Source organism: Phascolarctos cinereus, unplaced genomic scaffold, assembly GCF_003287225.1.
Source record: "Phascolarctos cinereus isolate Bilbo 61053 unplaced genomic scaffold, phaCin_HiC Scaffold_4;HRSCAF=312, whole genome shotgun sequence".
Classification (NCBI taxonomy): Eukaryota; Metazoa; Chordata; class Mammalia; order Diprotodontia; family Phascolarctidae; genus Phascolarctos; species Phascolarctos cinereus.
Window position 1 is genome coordinate 700447844 of NW_027555847.1, and position 15397 is coordinate 700463240.

The 15397-nt window shown below is 53.9% G+C and overlaps 1 protein-coding gene across 10 annotated transcripts in view; it reads right to left on the reverse strand.

Moving 5' to 3' along the window:
- Nucleotides 1-1081: 1081 nt before the first annotated feature.
- Nucleotides 1082-15397, reverse strand: part of HECTD4 (HECT domain E3 ubiquitin protein ligase 4) — a 197667-nt gene continuing 183351 nt past the window's right edge. For 8 of the 10 annotated variants that reach the window (XM_020979892.2, XM_020979896.2, XM_020979895.2 and 5 more), the window contains 11 exons: nucleotides 14837-14960; nucleotides 12653-12843; nucleotides 12071-12217; nucleotides 11293-11412; nucleotides 11051-11206; nucleotides 9140-9243; nucleotides 8588-8809; nucleotides 6238-6404; nucleotides 5645-5840; nucleotides 3759-3981; nucleotides 1082-3423 (listed from right to left, as the gene is read on the reverse strand). In XM_020979892.2, coding sequence (XP_020835551.1) covers nucleotides 3287-3423; nucleotides 3759-3981; nucleotides 5645-5840; nucleotides 6238-6404; nucleotides 8588-8809; nucleotides 9140-9243; nucleotides 11051-11206; nucleotides 11293-11412; nucleotides 12071-12217; nucleotides 12653-12843; nucleotides 14837-14960 — 1787 coding nt within the window. In that variant the 3' untranslated portion in view covers nucleotides 1082-3286. Of the gene's footprint in view, nucleotides 3424-3758; nucleotides 3982-5644; nucleotides 5841-6237; nucleotides 6405-8587; nucleotides 8810-9139; nucleotides 9244-11050; nucleotides 11207-11292; nucleotides 11413-12070; nucleotides 12218-12652; nucleotides 12844-13768; nucleotides 14069-14836; nucleotides 14961-15026; nucleotides 15197-15397 lie in introns of those variants that run through there. The other 2 variants (XM_020979897.2, XM_020979898.2) reach the window with 2 other exon arrangements.

A 15397-nucleotide genomic window follows, 5' to 3' on the forward strand; every position in this document is an offset into this window, starting at 1 on the left:
GTGTTGTGGGGTCAAGTGAATGCTGTTGAGTTTTCCTCAGGGAGGGAGGGACGAAGGACCACTTTTGTGCCCCTTCCCCATGACAACATGGGGTGACCTTTGAGTACAACGTTCAAGCTTGGGCTTCCTCTTTTGCTAACTTGGGGCTGTGCAGCACAAGCCTGTTGGGGCCTACCATGCCCATGATGGTCACTGCCTGGGGAAGGAGAGTGCCCTCGTTGACACCGTCCCATTCTGAGAAGACTCCTTTCTCTTGCACGCACTTGCCAAGCAGTGTAAGCCGGTAAATGGGTCAGCTGCCTCCCCTGGGAATAAGAACTTGCATCAAGTGGTACTGTGTGTCAGGCATAAGCCCTTCACATCAGTCTTCGTTACAGTTGAGGAAACTGAGGCAAATGGGTGAAGTGCCTGGGTCACAGCCAGCAAGGCTGGACTTGAACCTGGGTCTTCCTTACTCTGCACCGAGTACCCACCTAGGTGTCTGAGACATTGAGCACATCGAGGCCCGGGGGGCACATCAGAAGGAGAGGCGTAAAGGGGCCGCCGGTAACTTTTATAGGCAATGGTCCGGGCTGATGGCTTCGTGGCCCCAAATAATGACATTTTAAGGACATAGCCACCAAAGCAGGCATTTATTAAATACAAGATATGCAGATTAAAGAGATTTAAAACAAGTGGCTCTGTGCCTGATGGGGCAGGGCCTGGGGGGCTCTTCACTCAGGGAGCTGGGGGCCCGCTGCTCGAATGTTCTCTGTACCGAGTAGGGGTTTGGGGACTGAGTGAAAGCAATGTGAGGGTGTAGGCCAAAGGGCTCACGCGGAGGCGGGGCTCCACTAGCTTTTTTCCCTTTTGTACAAAATATTTACACTTTGTGTGCAAGTAGGTACAAATGCAGCAGAGTGGTTATGACCAAGCCCCCTGGGTGCTCGCCCAGAGGTGGTTTGATTCTGCCTAATGACCAAGGGGGCCGCTCCTTAGGTGATGCTGGTCCTGCCAGGGCCCACCCCAGAGCAGGAGACACAGATGGAGGCCTACCCCCGGACCCACTGGGAGTAAATACAGTTCAAGTGCAAAGAAACCATGATGATTCAAAAAGTTTTTAATTCCAAGCCATCTGGAGGCAGTTAAATTGTGTCACAGCCGCCAAAATACATCATTCTGTGTCAGTAACATTCTTGGAACTTGTTCTCAGCCAGAATCGACAATAACATGACTTCAGAGAAATCAAAATCAGATGAAGGTTATTTATTGTGGACTTGAATACCAGGGACGTAGCATGGGCCCTTCACACAGCGCCTGTGTGTAAAGAGCACTGGGTCAAAGGAACCATAAATAAGGATAATAAATACACACCATGTAACCTCTGGGCCAGGCCGGGGAGGTCCACGGGCCTCCGGGAGGGGGAGCAGGTCGTTAGCAGCAGGAATCTGACTTACTCACAGCTGTCATTCAGGTGGGGCCATGGGATTGGCAGGAGCTTCCCAAACCCCAACAGGGGAGGTAGCTACAGAATTTCAAGTCCGCTCAAGGAGTGGATGGAAAAGGGGGACCACAAAGAGCAGTAATGACAACTTACTCGGGAGCCATATTTAACAAGCATCAGTGGGAACAGATGGACGGGGGTGCCGAGGGGCAGCAGCTTGGTCCTGCTGTGGTTCCCCAGCCAAGGTCGTAGCTGGAGGGGTTAGGGGAGGTGGATGGTGCCCGGCCTCCCTCCCTGGGGTCTGTGCACCCCTCCCCTCAAGGAGGCTCCAGCAACCTGACAACACAATCACTTCAGTAGTAGAGATTAGTCCTAGACTTTATTTTAGAAGACTGGAGAAAAGGGGGGTTCTATATATGCATATATATATATATATATATATATATATGGATGTATAAAATGGTCATTAATATGTTTGTGAAGAATAACAGGGGTGGTGATGTAGCTGACAGCTCTAACCCGTCTCCATTCACTCGGAGGGGAGCACAGACTTAGCCCACACAGGGAAAGAAGGGGCTTCTCTCAGGCACATGTGTATGTACCGAAGCCCTCAAGACCTCGCACTCAGAGCTCCCGCTATTCACAAGAATATACACTAAATACAGCTTTGCAATTCCGTGAGAACTGGCAACACCCCGAGTCGAGCGTCCAGGGGGAGCTGAGAGCACTCTACCCCAGAACCCTGGAGGCCGAGCCCCCCCGCTGGAGGAGGAGGCAGCGTGGATCTGATAGCAGATGACAGTGTCCAGTGGGTAGTGGGGAGAGACTCTTCCCTGGTGTCCCGTGCCCACTTTGGGACTTGCCTCTGGGGGCCAGAGGGTCCCTGGTCACAGCCACGGGGGTCAGTGGCCTGACTGCAAACTCCTGATTCAATACCTCAAATCATCACCTTTTTCAAGGTGATGGACATGTGGCCCGCTTCCTCCTGTTCCAAGTGTCCTCTTTCCAGGACCAGTGTGGGGGAGAAGGGCCATCCTAGAGCACGAGAACAGGGAGCCAGAATTGGAAGCATGTGCTTGCTTGTCGCCCTTGGGAAGAGGCCCTTTCGCAATTGGGGAAGGTGGCCACTCGCCCTGGCCAGCTGCTGAGGCTTCTGTTCCCAGAGTTCCACGGCAGCCTGTCCACACTTGGGCTGACCTCTGCTGACGGGGGGGGGGGGGGGGGGGGCAGGGGGAAGGCCCCTACCAATGACTGCACTATGGCTGCTTTTTTCAAGGGCAGATAAGAGGACTCTAGAAGAGCCAAGGAAATCCACACGTCCTCTCGCTTCTCCAGCCTCTCAGACCAGCTCAGTTACTGGCTAACTGGCCCCAGCAGTCTGCAGGCAATGCAGGTTGCAGAGTGGAATTGCTTGTCCAGCACAAGCCCCGTGGGTCCACTGAGGGAGGCCAGGGGCAGGGCTGGGGCAGGAGGAGTCCGGGCTGGCTGGAGGCAGTGCTGGGGACTGCTCCCCTCACCAGTGGCCTCTGTCTGGCTGAGGCTCCTGGGCTCAAGTAGCCGGACACCCAGATCCAGACTCCTTGTCTGGGGAGATAAATCACACACCAAACTGTTTGGTACTAAACTACCCTACAAATATTCCACAAATGAGCGAGGCAACCAAAGAACCGCTCCAGCACAAGACTGACAAGTACAAAAGGCGGTCTTTCAGAAGGAGAGGACACGGCAGGCCGCAGAGAAGCCCCGTGTCCCAGCTCCTCCCAGGCGCTGCCCCCCAGGTGGGCTTCCTGGGCTGGCGGGCTTCCCCGCGGCCACTCCTCGCGCCTCCACGTGCCCTGAGGCGGGCTCCCTCCCGCCAGCCACTCAGCCACTCAAGGGGTCCTCCCGGTAGTGAATGGCACAGCGCAGTTTCTCCAGCATGGTCTCCAGCGACGAGTACTGGGGAAGCTTGATCATGAACATGCAGGTTTCTACGCGGATGTACCGAGAGTCTGGGGAGCCTGTGAAACAACCAGCCACAGACCGTTATCAGCTCCCCAGAAGGGAGGAGGCTGGCCTGTTGAGTGGGCACAGAAGCTAGGCCCATGAGCACCCCCCTCCCCCACCCGGTCACTGAGGCACAAAAGAGGAAGGAGAGAGCAGCGACAGTGACTGGGCTCGGAGAACCCCAGGTGCCAGCCTTGCCGCGCCTTCCCAGGAGTGGAGCTGGGGGAGGTGGGAGCAGGCCGGATCATTCCGCCTGATCAGCCCAGGGCCCGGCTTCCCTGCCTGGAACAGGACACATACAATCAGGCTCCAAAGCCTTCACTGCAGTGCCCCAGGGGAAGGAGGGTACCTGCAGTGCCATCTGGGGGCGCAATCTTCATGGGATATGGGGGGACATGGGCAGTGTCAGGACCCCCATCTTTGCAGGGACAGGTGAAAGGGATCCGCTCCTGGTTGCAAGCAAACTTGATGAATTTGCAGAGCTCCTCCTGAGCAAACGTCTCCAATGCACCCCAGAAAAACTCAATATGTTGGTCAGTCTCCATCAGCCCCACTTGGTACATGGTATGAGCCTGCAGGGAGAGACAGTCAGTCACCCTATGATGCTAAGGCGGGTGGTCGAGAGGCAGGGGACTGTCTGGGAAGAGGGGCGATCAGTCCCAGCTCTGCCCTCCTGCCATGACCCCGAAGTGGGCCACTGCCGACCCCCACGCCTGGTCTTCGTGTTTTCTGCACAACCTAGGAGGTCCTAAAAACGGGCAGAGGGAGGAGATGCCTTAGTTGATGATGTCCAGGGAAGCAGCCCCCAGGAGGCTAGGCAAGACCCACCCGCCGCCCCAGAACACGGCTGAAGTATGGCCCTGGTTTCCTGCCTCTGCTCGCCGGCCCTTCCTTCTTCTTCCCCATCTCCCTGACCTTATCGATAAGCCTCTGCAGACTGGTCCTGCCTCCCCTCAGTAATCATGTATGCTAGCTAGTCTCTGTGTGGGCACTAGGGGGCGCCACAGTGCACAGAGCGCCAGGCCTGGAGCAGGGAGACTCATCTTCCCGAGTTCCACTATGGCCTCAGACACTTATTAGTGGTCACCTAACCCTGTAAAATGAGCTAGAGAAGGAAACGGCAAACCACTGCAGCATCTCTGCCAAGAAAACCCCCAGCGGGGTCACAGAGAGTCACAGCAGCTCCACCCCAACTGTGTCAGGCACTGACCTCTGGCATTTCCCATCTCTGCACCTAAGCAGGGTCCCCCGCGGGCCGCAGGGGCTCAGTGGATGTTTACCTAATTGAATTGAACAGGAATGCCTTTGTTGGCCTGAGGTGCAGGGCCGCCTGGGCTCATCTCTTTTCCCTCTACCCTTTTACCTGGTGACTGTATCTGCTCCGGCAGGTGAGCTCCCGCGTCACCAACTGCCTTTCAGACTTGGATGTCCCACAGACATCTCAAACTCAGCATGGCCAAAGCAGAACCCGTCATCTTTCTCCCCCGACTCTCCCCTCTTTAGAACGTCCCGATTACTGCCTCAAGCCTCCCCCTCCCCCCTAGTCTTCCAGGCTCCTGACCTGTGTCTTCCATGACTCCTTGCCTGTGGTCGCTGTCCCCTGCTCTCTACTCCCACAGCCACCCCCTGGAACAGGCCCTCGAGTCCTGCTAAGTCTAGCTGGTCTCCCCACCTCCAGCCTCTCCCTGCTCTGAGCTGTCCTCCACCCTGCTGTCCGTGCAAGTCTGCCCACGTCACTCTTTTACTCTATAATAAACTCCACTAGCTCCCGATGGCTCCCAAGATCAAATACCAAACCCTTTTTTTGGTATTTAAAATGCTTTACAACATTGCCCTTTCTGTCTTTCTACAAACTAACGATGACCTTCCATCACTTTGTAACTCTGGGGCTTGTCCATGACTGTGCTTGGGTGCTGGGAGACTCCCTCCTCACCTCTGTCTCCCCCCACCCTCCCGTCCAGGCCTTTGCTGTGGCCCTCTCCCCCTCCCTAACTACCAGGGCCTTCCCTCTGAGACAGCCCTGCATCTACCACAGATCCTGCGTGTACTCGGTAACATACGTGCTGCCTCCTCCACGGAAGGCAGGACCACAGTGCCTTTCTTTGTGTCCCTGGCGCTCAGCCAGCACTGGGCACACAGTGAGCACACAGCTCTTGGTTGGGCCTTCTTTTCTAGGAGGACGAGCCCTCATGGCCACTCTCCCGCTGCCCCCGCTCTGGTCTTTGGGCCTTCTACCTTCAGGAACTCCAGGTTGATATAAGGGAGGCCACAGGTGCGTAGCTCCATCTCCAAAGGCGTGAGGGTGGTGAGCAGCTGCAGGGGAATGATGGAGCCCAGGCCTGCCCGGACGGCCATCACACAGTCATGGTTCTGCAGCTCGCGAAGCCGCAGGCTCCGGATGGCCATGGCATAGACGTCTTTGTTCTCCCACCTGGCGGCGTGCGTGATAACAGAGAGAGGGAAGAAGCTGAGGATGCCAATCAATTCCATCGCCTCTCTTGGAGAGGTCTGCTGGGCCCTTTAGGAGGCTATCCAGGGATTCTTCCCTAAGCCTCAGGGGCCTCCCCTCCCAGGCTCCCCAGGAGCTGGAAGTCAGTCTCCTGTTTGGCAAGGCCTTGTCAGTCTTGTTCCAAGGCTGTCACCCTCCCTTTCAAGGACCTTCCTCCTGCTATCTGACCTTACCTCCAGGCCCATCTTTCATGCTCTAATTGCCCAGTTTAACAAGGCTTCCTCACTTCACTCCTACACTCCCCACATGTGGTCCTGGGGCCCTAGCACTATGCCCTGTTGGTGGGCAAAAGCCCAAATGGGGAGAACAAGGGCCTCACCCAACTGGTATGTGCCTTCCTCGGGAGCACAGCTCCACCTCTTCACCAGTCATGGTCAGATAGGTAAACTTGCAGCACGGTTTGTTGGGGGAGTCAGGGCTCTCGGTGGCCAGATGTTGGGAGGCGATCTCAGCACAAAGGGCCTCCAGTTCTGTCTCGTCATTAATCTAGGATGGGAGAAGGACAGCAGGTGGGAACGTGGCCATAGGAGACTCCTGACGGGCGGCCAAGGTGCCGGGAAACAGGTGACCTCTGGCCCAGTCCCACCCTGGCTGTTATCACCCCAGGAAGAGAATGCCACCATCAGAGGCCAAGGCGAGCCCTGTGCCTGGGATTTCCATCCTCTAGAAAGAGACAACTACAGGGGCACTTTAGAAACGGAGAAGTGATGGACTGGCAGCTTCTGTGATCTCATCCACAGGAGCTGGTGAGAGTGAGGAGGCACTTCGTGATGCAGTTAATTGTGCATTTGCTCAAAACCAGCTTCTCTCAGAGTAGCTTGGCCAGAGACTAATTAGAAAGTCCCTGCGTCCTCCAGGAGCCCTAGTTAGAGCAGGGAGAGATGTGAGAAGGCAGAGGGATGGCAGTACTGGGAGGGGCCTGAGAACAGGGGATGGCAGGGCTAGAAGAATTCCAGAGCTAATCTAGTCCAACATCCTCATTTTACAGAGAATCAGAGACCTGGAGTGTGAAGGGACTTGCCCATCTCTCTGCTGCTTCTTCCAAGATGAACACTACGGTTGTCTCCTGTCTGCATCACCATCCCAACTAGAAGAGCAGCGAGACAGGAGAACCCAGGCTTCTTCTCTTGTTCCCCCCGAGTGACCGAACAAAGGTGTGGTGGAACTCTTGGTGAGGAGTTCATGAACTGCTAAACAATTTTCTGCTCACTGCCTTTTAATGGAAAGGGTTTCCTCTGTAATCCCAGTATTTTATCTCACACGTGTAAAAGCCCGATTCTGAGAAAGGGTCTCTGGGTTCAGCAGACTGCTGCCCACGGGGGCCAGGGCAGAAAGGAGAAGAACGTCCAGGTCATGTCGGAGCCTCGGCCAGCCCGAGGCTGGGATTGCCCAAGAACCAGAAGCAAGCGCGCCTTCTCTAGAGCCCAGTTCTCCGGGCTCCTGTGGTCTCCCAGGATCAAAGGGGGATGATGTGGGCACAGTAAGTGGGCTCCACACCATCCACAGTGTGGGCAGAGAGGACGTTTCCATGGAGGTGCAACACAAGCTTTCTGGCCAGCACGGGGAGAGCCATTTGCCTCTATGTTTAAAGGTGACCCAGTAGAATCAGCGCCTGACTTGCACTTATCTACCACCATATTGGGAAAGAGTTGAGACCTACACTGCAGGAGAGGGGATGGAGAAGGCCTCTCTTGCCCTGGGCTGGCTTGGTGAACAGACAGGGCATTGACAGAAAGTCTCACAGCTGAAGAGATCTTGAAGGTCACCGGGTCCATCCCTCCCTGCAAACAGGAATGCTAGCTTCACCTTGTCAGAAGGCTGGAGGGGAGATGCTAAACTGCTAAGTGGGACAGATGGCCCAAGAAAAGAGGGAGAACGCCTTCTTCTTGAGTTTCTGTGCATGTCCCTCAGAGTAGGACAAAGAGGCCCTCTTCCCTATCCCGTGTTTTATGGTTCCAATCTCTGTGCCTTCCTGTCTGTCCATTCAAGCCCATCTAAAAGAACCAATTCCTATGATTTCCCATCATGGCCTCACTACCCGGGCCCATCTTTTGCCTCACTGAGCCTTTCAGGGCCAAGTCTCTGCAGGGAGAGAGGAAAGTGAAGGGGGTAGGCAGATTTTTCAGCCAAGTCAACAACTGTCAAGTGAAGATGGGGAGGGGGGGGAGAGAGAGAGAGAGAGAGAGAGAGAGAGAGAGAGAGAGAGAGAGAGAGAGAGAGAGAGAGAGAGAGAGAGAGAGAGAGAGAGAGGGAGAGGGAGAGAGAGAGAGAGGGAGGGAGAGGGAAGGGGAGGAGAGAGAGGGAGGGGGGAGGGGGGAAAGGGGGAGAGAGAGGGAGAGGGGGGGAGAGAGAGGGGGGAGATATGGGGAGAGAGAGAGAGAGAGAGAGAGAGAGAGAGAGAGAGAGAGAGAGAGAGAGAGAGAGAGAGGGAGAGTGTGTGTATGTGTGTATGTGTTATGTTAGGGTGTCAATGCATGAAAAGACAGGGAGAGGCTTCTCACTGAGGAAGGTGCAGGTTTTCCTAAATCATGCTTCAGGTGGGGCTCTGGGCAGGACCATGGTTGCAGGGGTCAGTCACTGGGAGGGTAACTTCTCCCCAGGCCCAGTGGCAGCTGTCCCCTCAGGTCACGGGCATGAAGGGGCAAAGAGGGTCCTCTGTCATTACTCACATTTTCAAACTTTTTGACATAATTGTAGGTGAGTATGTCTGCTTCCTGGAGATCCAAATCAGGATCTAGGGGCTCCCCCACCAAGGTCTTCCAGAAGGAGGGTAAGAGGTCCAAGGGCAGGGGCACATCAGCACGGATGGCGATTCCCAGCAGCTGGCCAAAGAAATGAAGCAGCTGCTCTTCTCCGTAGGTGATGGGACTAGGAGTCAGGATGTACTTGCCCTGGAAGACAAACCCAACGGTGGGTGAGAAACAGACCACTTTGATCACTGTCCCAGGATCTGACACTGGGGAAAACAGCTTGGGGAATGAGACTGCAGGATCAAAGGACCTTTAGTCTGCATCAAGCCCAATCCTCTCATTTTACAGGTAAGGAAACTGAGTCTCAGAGAAGTTAAATGCCTCTGCCCAAAGTCACACACTGGCAAGGAGCAAAACAGGCATCTGAATCCAGGTCCTGGGGCTCCAAATCCAGGCAGAACTCCTTCTATTCCACCATACTGTCTCAGCACAAGGGTCACTTGATACCTTGCCTCTCTCGGGATGTCATACCTTATTTTTGTTGACAGCAGAACTGGGACACAGCAAGAGGAGGGACAAGGAAGAGCTCTGGAGTTCTTTACACACCTGCCATAAAAAATGGCGGAAGGAACCACCTGCAAGACACAGACCAAGGAGCTTCAACCCTCAGCAGACCCCCGGACTCTCCTTCTGCGGTGACCTACCTTCTCTAAGAACCCTGGAGGCATTTCTGGGCATCCTCCTTGAGAAGAGAGCCTCTTGCCTCCAAGGAGGGGCAGCAATTCGGGGTCTGCCAGGCTAGAGGAATGGGGCATGGGCAGCCTCAGGGAGGCTGACCCTTGGGAAGCTGACTCCTTCCTTTCTTGCCAAAGCTCACGGTCTATAGAGGTGCAACTGGCAATCATCACGGGCCATCTGAACTCTCCCAGTGGAGGCAGGAAACCCAAGGAAGCTGCCAATCACGCAAGAGGCTTCAGTCCACAGTTAGAGCCACAGCCAGCCTTTCCCTAGAAGGGCCCGCTGCCTTTCATCTCTGCAGGATTTGCTGAGAAGCAAGGAATTCTTACTGATCCACTACAGACCCAAATTAATAGTGCTGCAGCCTCAGGGGACCCATCAAAGAGCCTGCTCCCCAGGATTATTCAGACGCCCTCTGGTAGCAACCACTTGGTAATGCTGAGGTCTAATGAAGAGGCTCCATTCTACCGGGTGGTGGCTAAGTGGAGGGCAATGCTAAGCTTTCTGTTCTGCGTCTTCCCTCAAGTCTCGGGGCCCTTCCCCTTTGCTCCTGAAGGCACCTGCCCTTAATCCCTAGCATGGACAGCAGAGGAGAATTTGGGCTCATCTACGCATGGCGGGGGGGCTCTCTTCTTCTTCCCCCCCCACATACCCTGAATCTGCTAAGATGATGGCCAGGAAGCCAGGGGCTGCAGCCCCGCTAAAACAATTCTCCAGCTTTATCAGAGAGCTAAAGTGAGGCAAGTATACCTTCACTCAGGGCTTCTCCCTTTAAGGGGGCAAGAAGATTCACTCAAAGCCTCTCAGTTGGGCCTTGTATTTTCCTGGTGCACCTGAGCCAGTTGGTTTCTTCAGAACTCGCTTCGAGAAGAGTGTCAGCTCTTCAGACAACATGGGGCACGCAGCTTGCCATTCCTGGCCAGGTCCCACTTTAATCTTTTTTTTTTGGCTAGGCAATGGGGTTAAGTGACTTGCCTAGGGTCACACAGCTACTAAGTGTTATGTGTCTGAGGTCGAATTTGAACTCGGGTCCTCCTGAATCCAGGGTCGGTGCTCTATCCACTGCGCCACCTAGCTGCCCCCACTTTCATCTTTTCAAAGAGAACCCAAGGGCCCCTGAAGGACAGCTAACATGATCAGAAGCAGTTCTGTTTAAAAATGGGAGACGAGCCAGGGAGAGGTGCGGGGGCACTCTGGGCATATGAAAATGATGATACGATGCTATCTAGCATTAAGATGACACTTTGAGGTTTGCAAAGTGCTTGACAAATATCTCGTCTGATCCTCCCAACAAATCCTGTGAGGTAGGTGCTACTGTTAACTCAGTGTTACAGATGAGGAAACTAAGGCAGACTGGTACAGGTTAAGTTATTCACATCTGAGGCAGGATCTGAACTCAGGTTTTCCTGACTCCAGACCCAGTGCTCTCTCTGCTGTGCCACCTAGCGATCAAAAATCAATTTCAAAAAAGGAATACAGGTCTGCTTTTAGGAAAAGAGGCAAGTAAATAAAACCCCAAAGGGCAGCACATGGCCACAGACAATGCAGTCTGGTCTGGCTAAGCAAGCACCCTCTGTGCTTGGGGGCTAAAAAGAGACTTATGGGGCAAGAAAAAAAATACGGTGCCAGGTTCTTATCTCCGACCTCCTCCAAGGCCTCCAAGCAGGCTGCCAGGCAAGCTACTCTAGGATAACCACTACTCACTGGTCCCGTGGACTTCCTCTCCGGTGAAGCGGATGTTGAATGCATAGGTGGGGTCTCCTCCACTGGCCAGTTTGACACAGAGCTGTGATGACGGGACAGAGGCCAGCTGCCGCGCGGCCTGACAGAAGTAGGAGTTTTCTGAAGAGCGAATCTCTCCTGTGCAGAGAGAAGGGCATTTGTTTCACGAGGGGGGAACCTTCAGGGTGAGGCTGCCTCTCCACAGGAGATGATCCACGCCCTACCTCCAACAATTTCCAGGGGGTCCAGGGTGATTTCTGGGGCGGCGTGGTCTGCTGTCCTCTGCACAGTGGCATTCAGCACTCCATTCATCACGGTCACCTTTGTGTCGTAGAAGATTAACCCTACATAAGGGAGGCAGAGATGCCAGGTCAGAGTGCCCCCACCATTTCCTGGCGCCATCACCTGCTTGCACTCTCTTCCTTTGTTTTCAGATCAGGTCTCGCTATTTCACCCACCTGGATGGATGGTGGCCACTCACAGGCCCAATCCCACTACACACTGGAATGGGAGCTTTCATCTGTTCTGTTTTCCCAGCTGGGGCTGGTTTGCTTCTCTTCACACAACCTTATCTACACTGCCCTCACTGGCTGCTGGGACTACCATACTGGTCCAGGACTTGGTCTGGATGCCCACTCAGCTCAGCACCCGAGCCCAAGTGACCCGCCAGCACAAGGCCTATAGACATGCTCCATCACACCAGACCTGAGCCCGTTTCCCGACACAAGGCTACAGAAATACAGGCTTTTAGCTTGAGAACAGGCCAGTCCAAGGGGCATTTTCATGTCAGAACTGAGGTTGGGCAGGTGAAAGCTTGGTGATCTCTTGAGGGCCTTTCTAGCCCAAATGCTACAGCTTTGGCAGGAAGACAGCATGTGTCTGTGTCAATTAACTCTGGTTACCCAAGGAGGGCAAATAGATGACACATGGCTGCTGGTCTTATTGTCAGCATCTCTATTCAGCTTAAGCCTCCAGAAGCCCTGTGCCCCAGGAATCTCTGACCTTTGGCCTCTTGCAGTAAGGCGGCAATGCTGTTGGAGAACACATTAGTCTGTCGCAGCTCCACCAGGGGCAGGAAGAATGTCTCCAGGGTGGTGTTCAGGGACTGGAGCAGAGCAAAGCGCAGACGTAAGCTTTCGATGGGAACATCTAAGGTAGCAATAATGAAGAGAGTTAGGACACGACCTGGCAGCCTGGGTGACTGCTGCTATGTCACGCTCTCTGAAGCTGGAATAACATGATTAGAGTCCAGTCTGGGAGGGGAGAGGACGCTGCCTCCACAGGCAGCCTTGGGGCCCTGGGTTCTTATCCCGAGGGGGTGAGCCTGGTGCTGCCCCCTGCACCACACCACTGGGTGAGGATCAAATAAAACAAGAGCCCATGCTCATGTCAAGCATTTATACTTGAATCTGGTTAGTGATTTCCAAGCTTCCTATCTGTTTTCTAATTCTTCCCTCTTCTGGCCTTTCTTCCTCAGCTGAGCCCCTGGGCTCTCTGGTCTTGCGCACTCTAAGGCTCCCAGAGCAGCGACACTGGGTACCACAGGCACCGGTCTCAGTGCGAGCCCCTTCCCAGGACACGTACTCAGGAGACAGGCGACCCTGGCATCAGCAGCATCTGCGGGGTCTAAGTACACTTCGTGGGGGTGCAGTCGTGCAGGGGTGATGGCAAGATGACGACACAAGCGATTGATGTACTGGACAAGCGCGACATCCATCTCCAGGGTCCACTTCCTGGATGTTTTCTGTGCATGTCTGGCATCGATGCAGGCACACCTAAAGAGCAACAATGTCAGAAACTATGGACTGGGATTTAGGTCTACACGACTCCCTTCAACAATTCTCAATCAGGTTTAAAAATGAACTTTGGGAACTGCGGAGGCACCTCTGTCCCTGCACACAATGCAGGGGCTGTGGGCTTCATAGGAAACCCTCCTTTTCTAGAGAATTGAGGCCAGTCGAAGTTTCCCGGCCTCAGGGTCTCCAACAGCTGAACATGAGGGCCCGAGCACGGTGCTAAACACAGGACATAAAGTACTGCAAGCAGAGAAGGCCTCAAGCTGAGTGCAACAGGTGCTGGAGCGCTAGAGCTTTGGGGTGTTAGCCCAGAGAGGGACAACTCGCCATGCTGATGCTGGTTCATTCTGCCCCCCTGGCTGCTGCCAGGCCATGGGGGTCCCAGGCAAAGGCAGCTCGAAGGCTGAGCCCCAGCCCCCTCCCTACGGGGGGATCCTCTCTGGAGGGCAGGTTCTGTTCTGTGTCTCTGTAGGAAACACATCTGCTTTATAGGTCCTTGGGCAGATACCTCTGACTTGTAGTATACTGCATCATCTGAGGCCCTCCCAAGGACATCTTAGTGCATGGAAGGCACCAAAGCTCTGCTAATTGACAGACTGTTCTAGTGAGGTATAATCAATCAGTTTCTGGGGCATTCCAAGGTTTGAGTTCTGTCCCACTTAAACATGGTCTTCCAGTCAAAAGAAACACAATTGCTCCTTTAAATGCACAAATAAATTCAAACTGCTTGTCTCTTCTCTACCCACTGTGGCTAAAGTCTGAGTCTCTGATTAAGGAGAAAACATGCTGTAAACAGGACAGAAATCTCACCTTCTTTTGGAGGACAGTGCACAGGTTTCTGGGGGAGCTTGGCCAAGAGTTGAGCGAATGTCCAAACTAAGCCAATGGCAATCTTTCATTCTGGAAAACTTGTTTGTGGCTGGGGGGAGGGGGGAAGGGGAATTTCTTTCGCTTTGGCAGTTTTCCTGCTTGAAATATGCATCCAACTGGAAAGGAGAGATACTACTGAATGGGCCCTGGAGATCCAGCCATTAGGGTAGCCACAAGGTTCAACTGGTCAGCAAGGCAGGAGTGGGCAAGATCAGTTCAGATCCTAGTACAAGTCTGCTAACGGACAGCTCCTCTCGGCCTATCTGTCCCTTGTTTGGTAGGAGATGTGGCCTCATTCTAAGGACTGATAGCCAGTTTTCTAGGAAATGGGAGACTAGAGAAGGGAAGAGGAAAAACATGATGAGGGGGGAGAATTCACCAACTTAGCTAAAGAGAAAGGTCAACAGGACCTAGGAGGGAAGCGAAGATGAACAGTGACTGTGTGAAGCTAACCTGGACAAGAGACAGAGGCAGGGGTGCGCTGAGGCACTGAAGCAGCGACTGGATAAGGGCCTGACCTGGAGAACGAGACCAGCCCCACCCCTGAGACGGACTCCATGGCACTGATAACTGAGTGACCCTGGGGGAGGAGGATCATGGTGACAGAAGAGTAAATGTGGGCTCTAATGCCCATTTGGGGCCTGAAGGTGGTGCTGCTACATCTGTGCTACTCCTCAGAACAGCTACTCTGCTGGACTGTAACACTCGGTGACTGCTAGTGTGTTTGGGGTCTCTGTTTGACTCTGTGACTCTGGCTCTCTATGGGAGGGAGATGGAAAGGGGCTAACACGGATCAGTGAATGCCTCATTGACTGGCTGGCTCGAGAAAAAGGAAGGGAGAGAGAGAGTCTCCGAGCACTTGGCACCATGCCTGGCACATAGCAGGCACTTAATCAATGTTTATCCTATCAGAGGGACCACAAGAAACTTTCCAAAGGCCAAAGGAGGTTCATTTTAAATGCCATGAGAGCCTCCACAGGTTATGATTTCCTGTCAGTAATTCACCTGGGGTGAAATGTGGAATCTGAAAAAATACCATCCAAGTTTAACAGCTCAGTTATATGAAAACTTGGTCCAGGAAAGCCAGGAGTGACTCACCTACCTTTCAAAATGAAGGTCATAGCCACAGGACAGAATTGCCCTCCAGACGCTGCGAATGTCTTGTTTGGCTCGATCAACCACAAATTTGTGAAATCCTTCCAAGGTCAGATACTTTTCCTCAGGGACTGGGGAGAATCAGAGTGTCCTGAGCCGAGCACTGGAGACCCTTAGTACCTTCCCCCCCACCTCGCCCCTTCCTTCCATCATCACCTCCCGCTCTTCCCCTGTAAGAACACTGCTTTGCTCCAGCTAGATGTGGTTCCTGAACACACCCTGTCATTTCCCATCGCCAGGCTCCTGCTCATGCTGCTGGTACTCCTAGGCAGAAGGCTCCCCTTGACTGGGAATCTCTGAAAGGAGCCTAGAAGACAATTTGGAACGTCGCACGGGGAATTCCTGTCTAGGTACAGGCTAACCTCAATGGCCCCTCTTGTTTTTTCCAATGAGATTCTGGGGGAAGGCCCCTGCTGCATCTCTGCCCATGTCTCAAACGCCCCCTTGTTTGTGAAGCCCGCCCTGATCGTGCCATCTCTAAATCTTTAATGAACCTGACAGTTCCTTC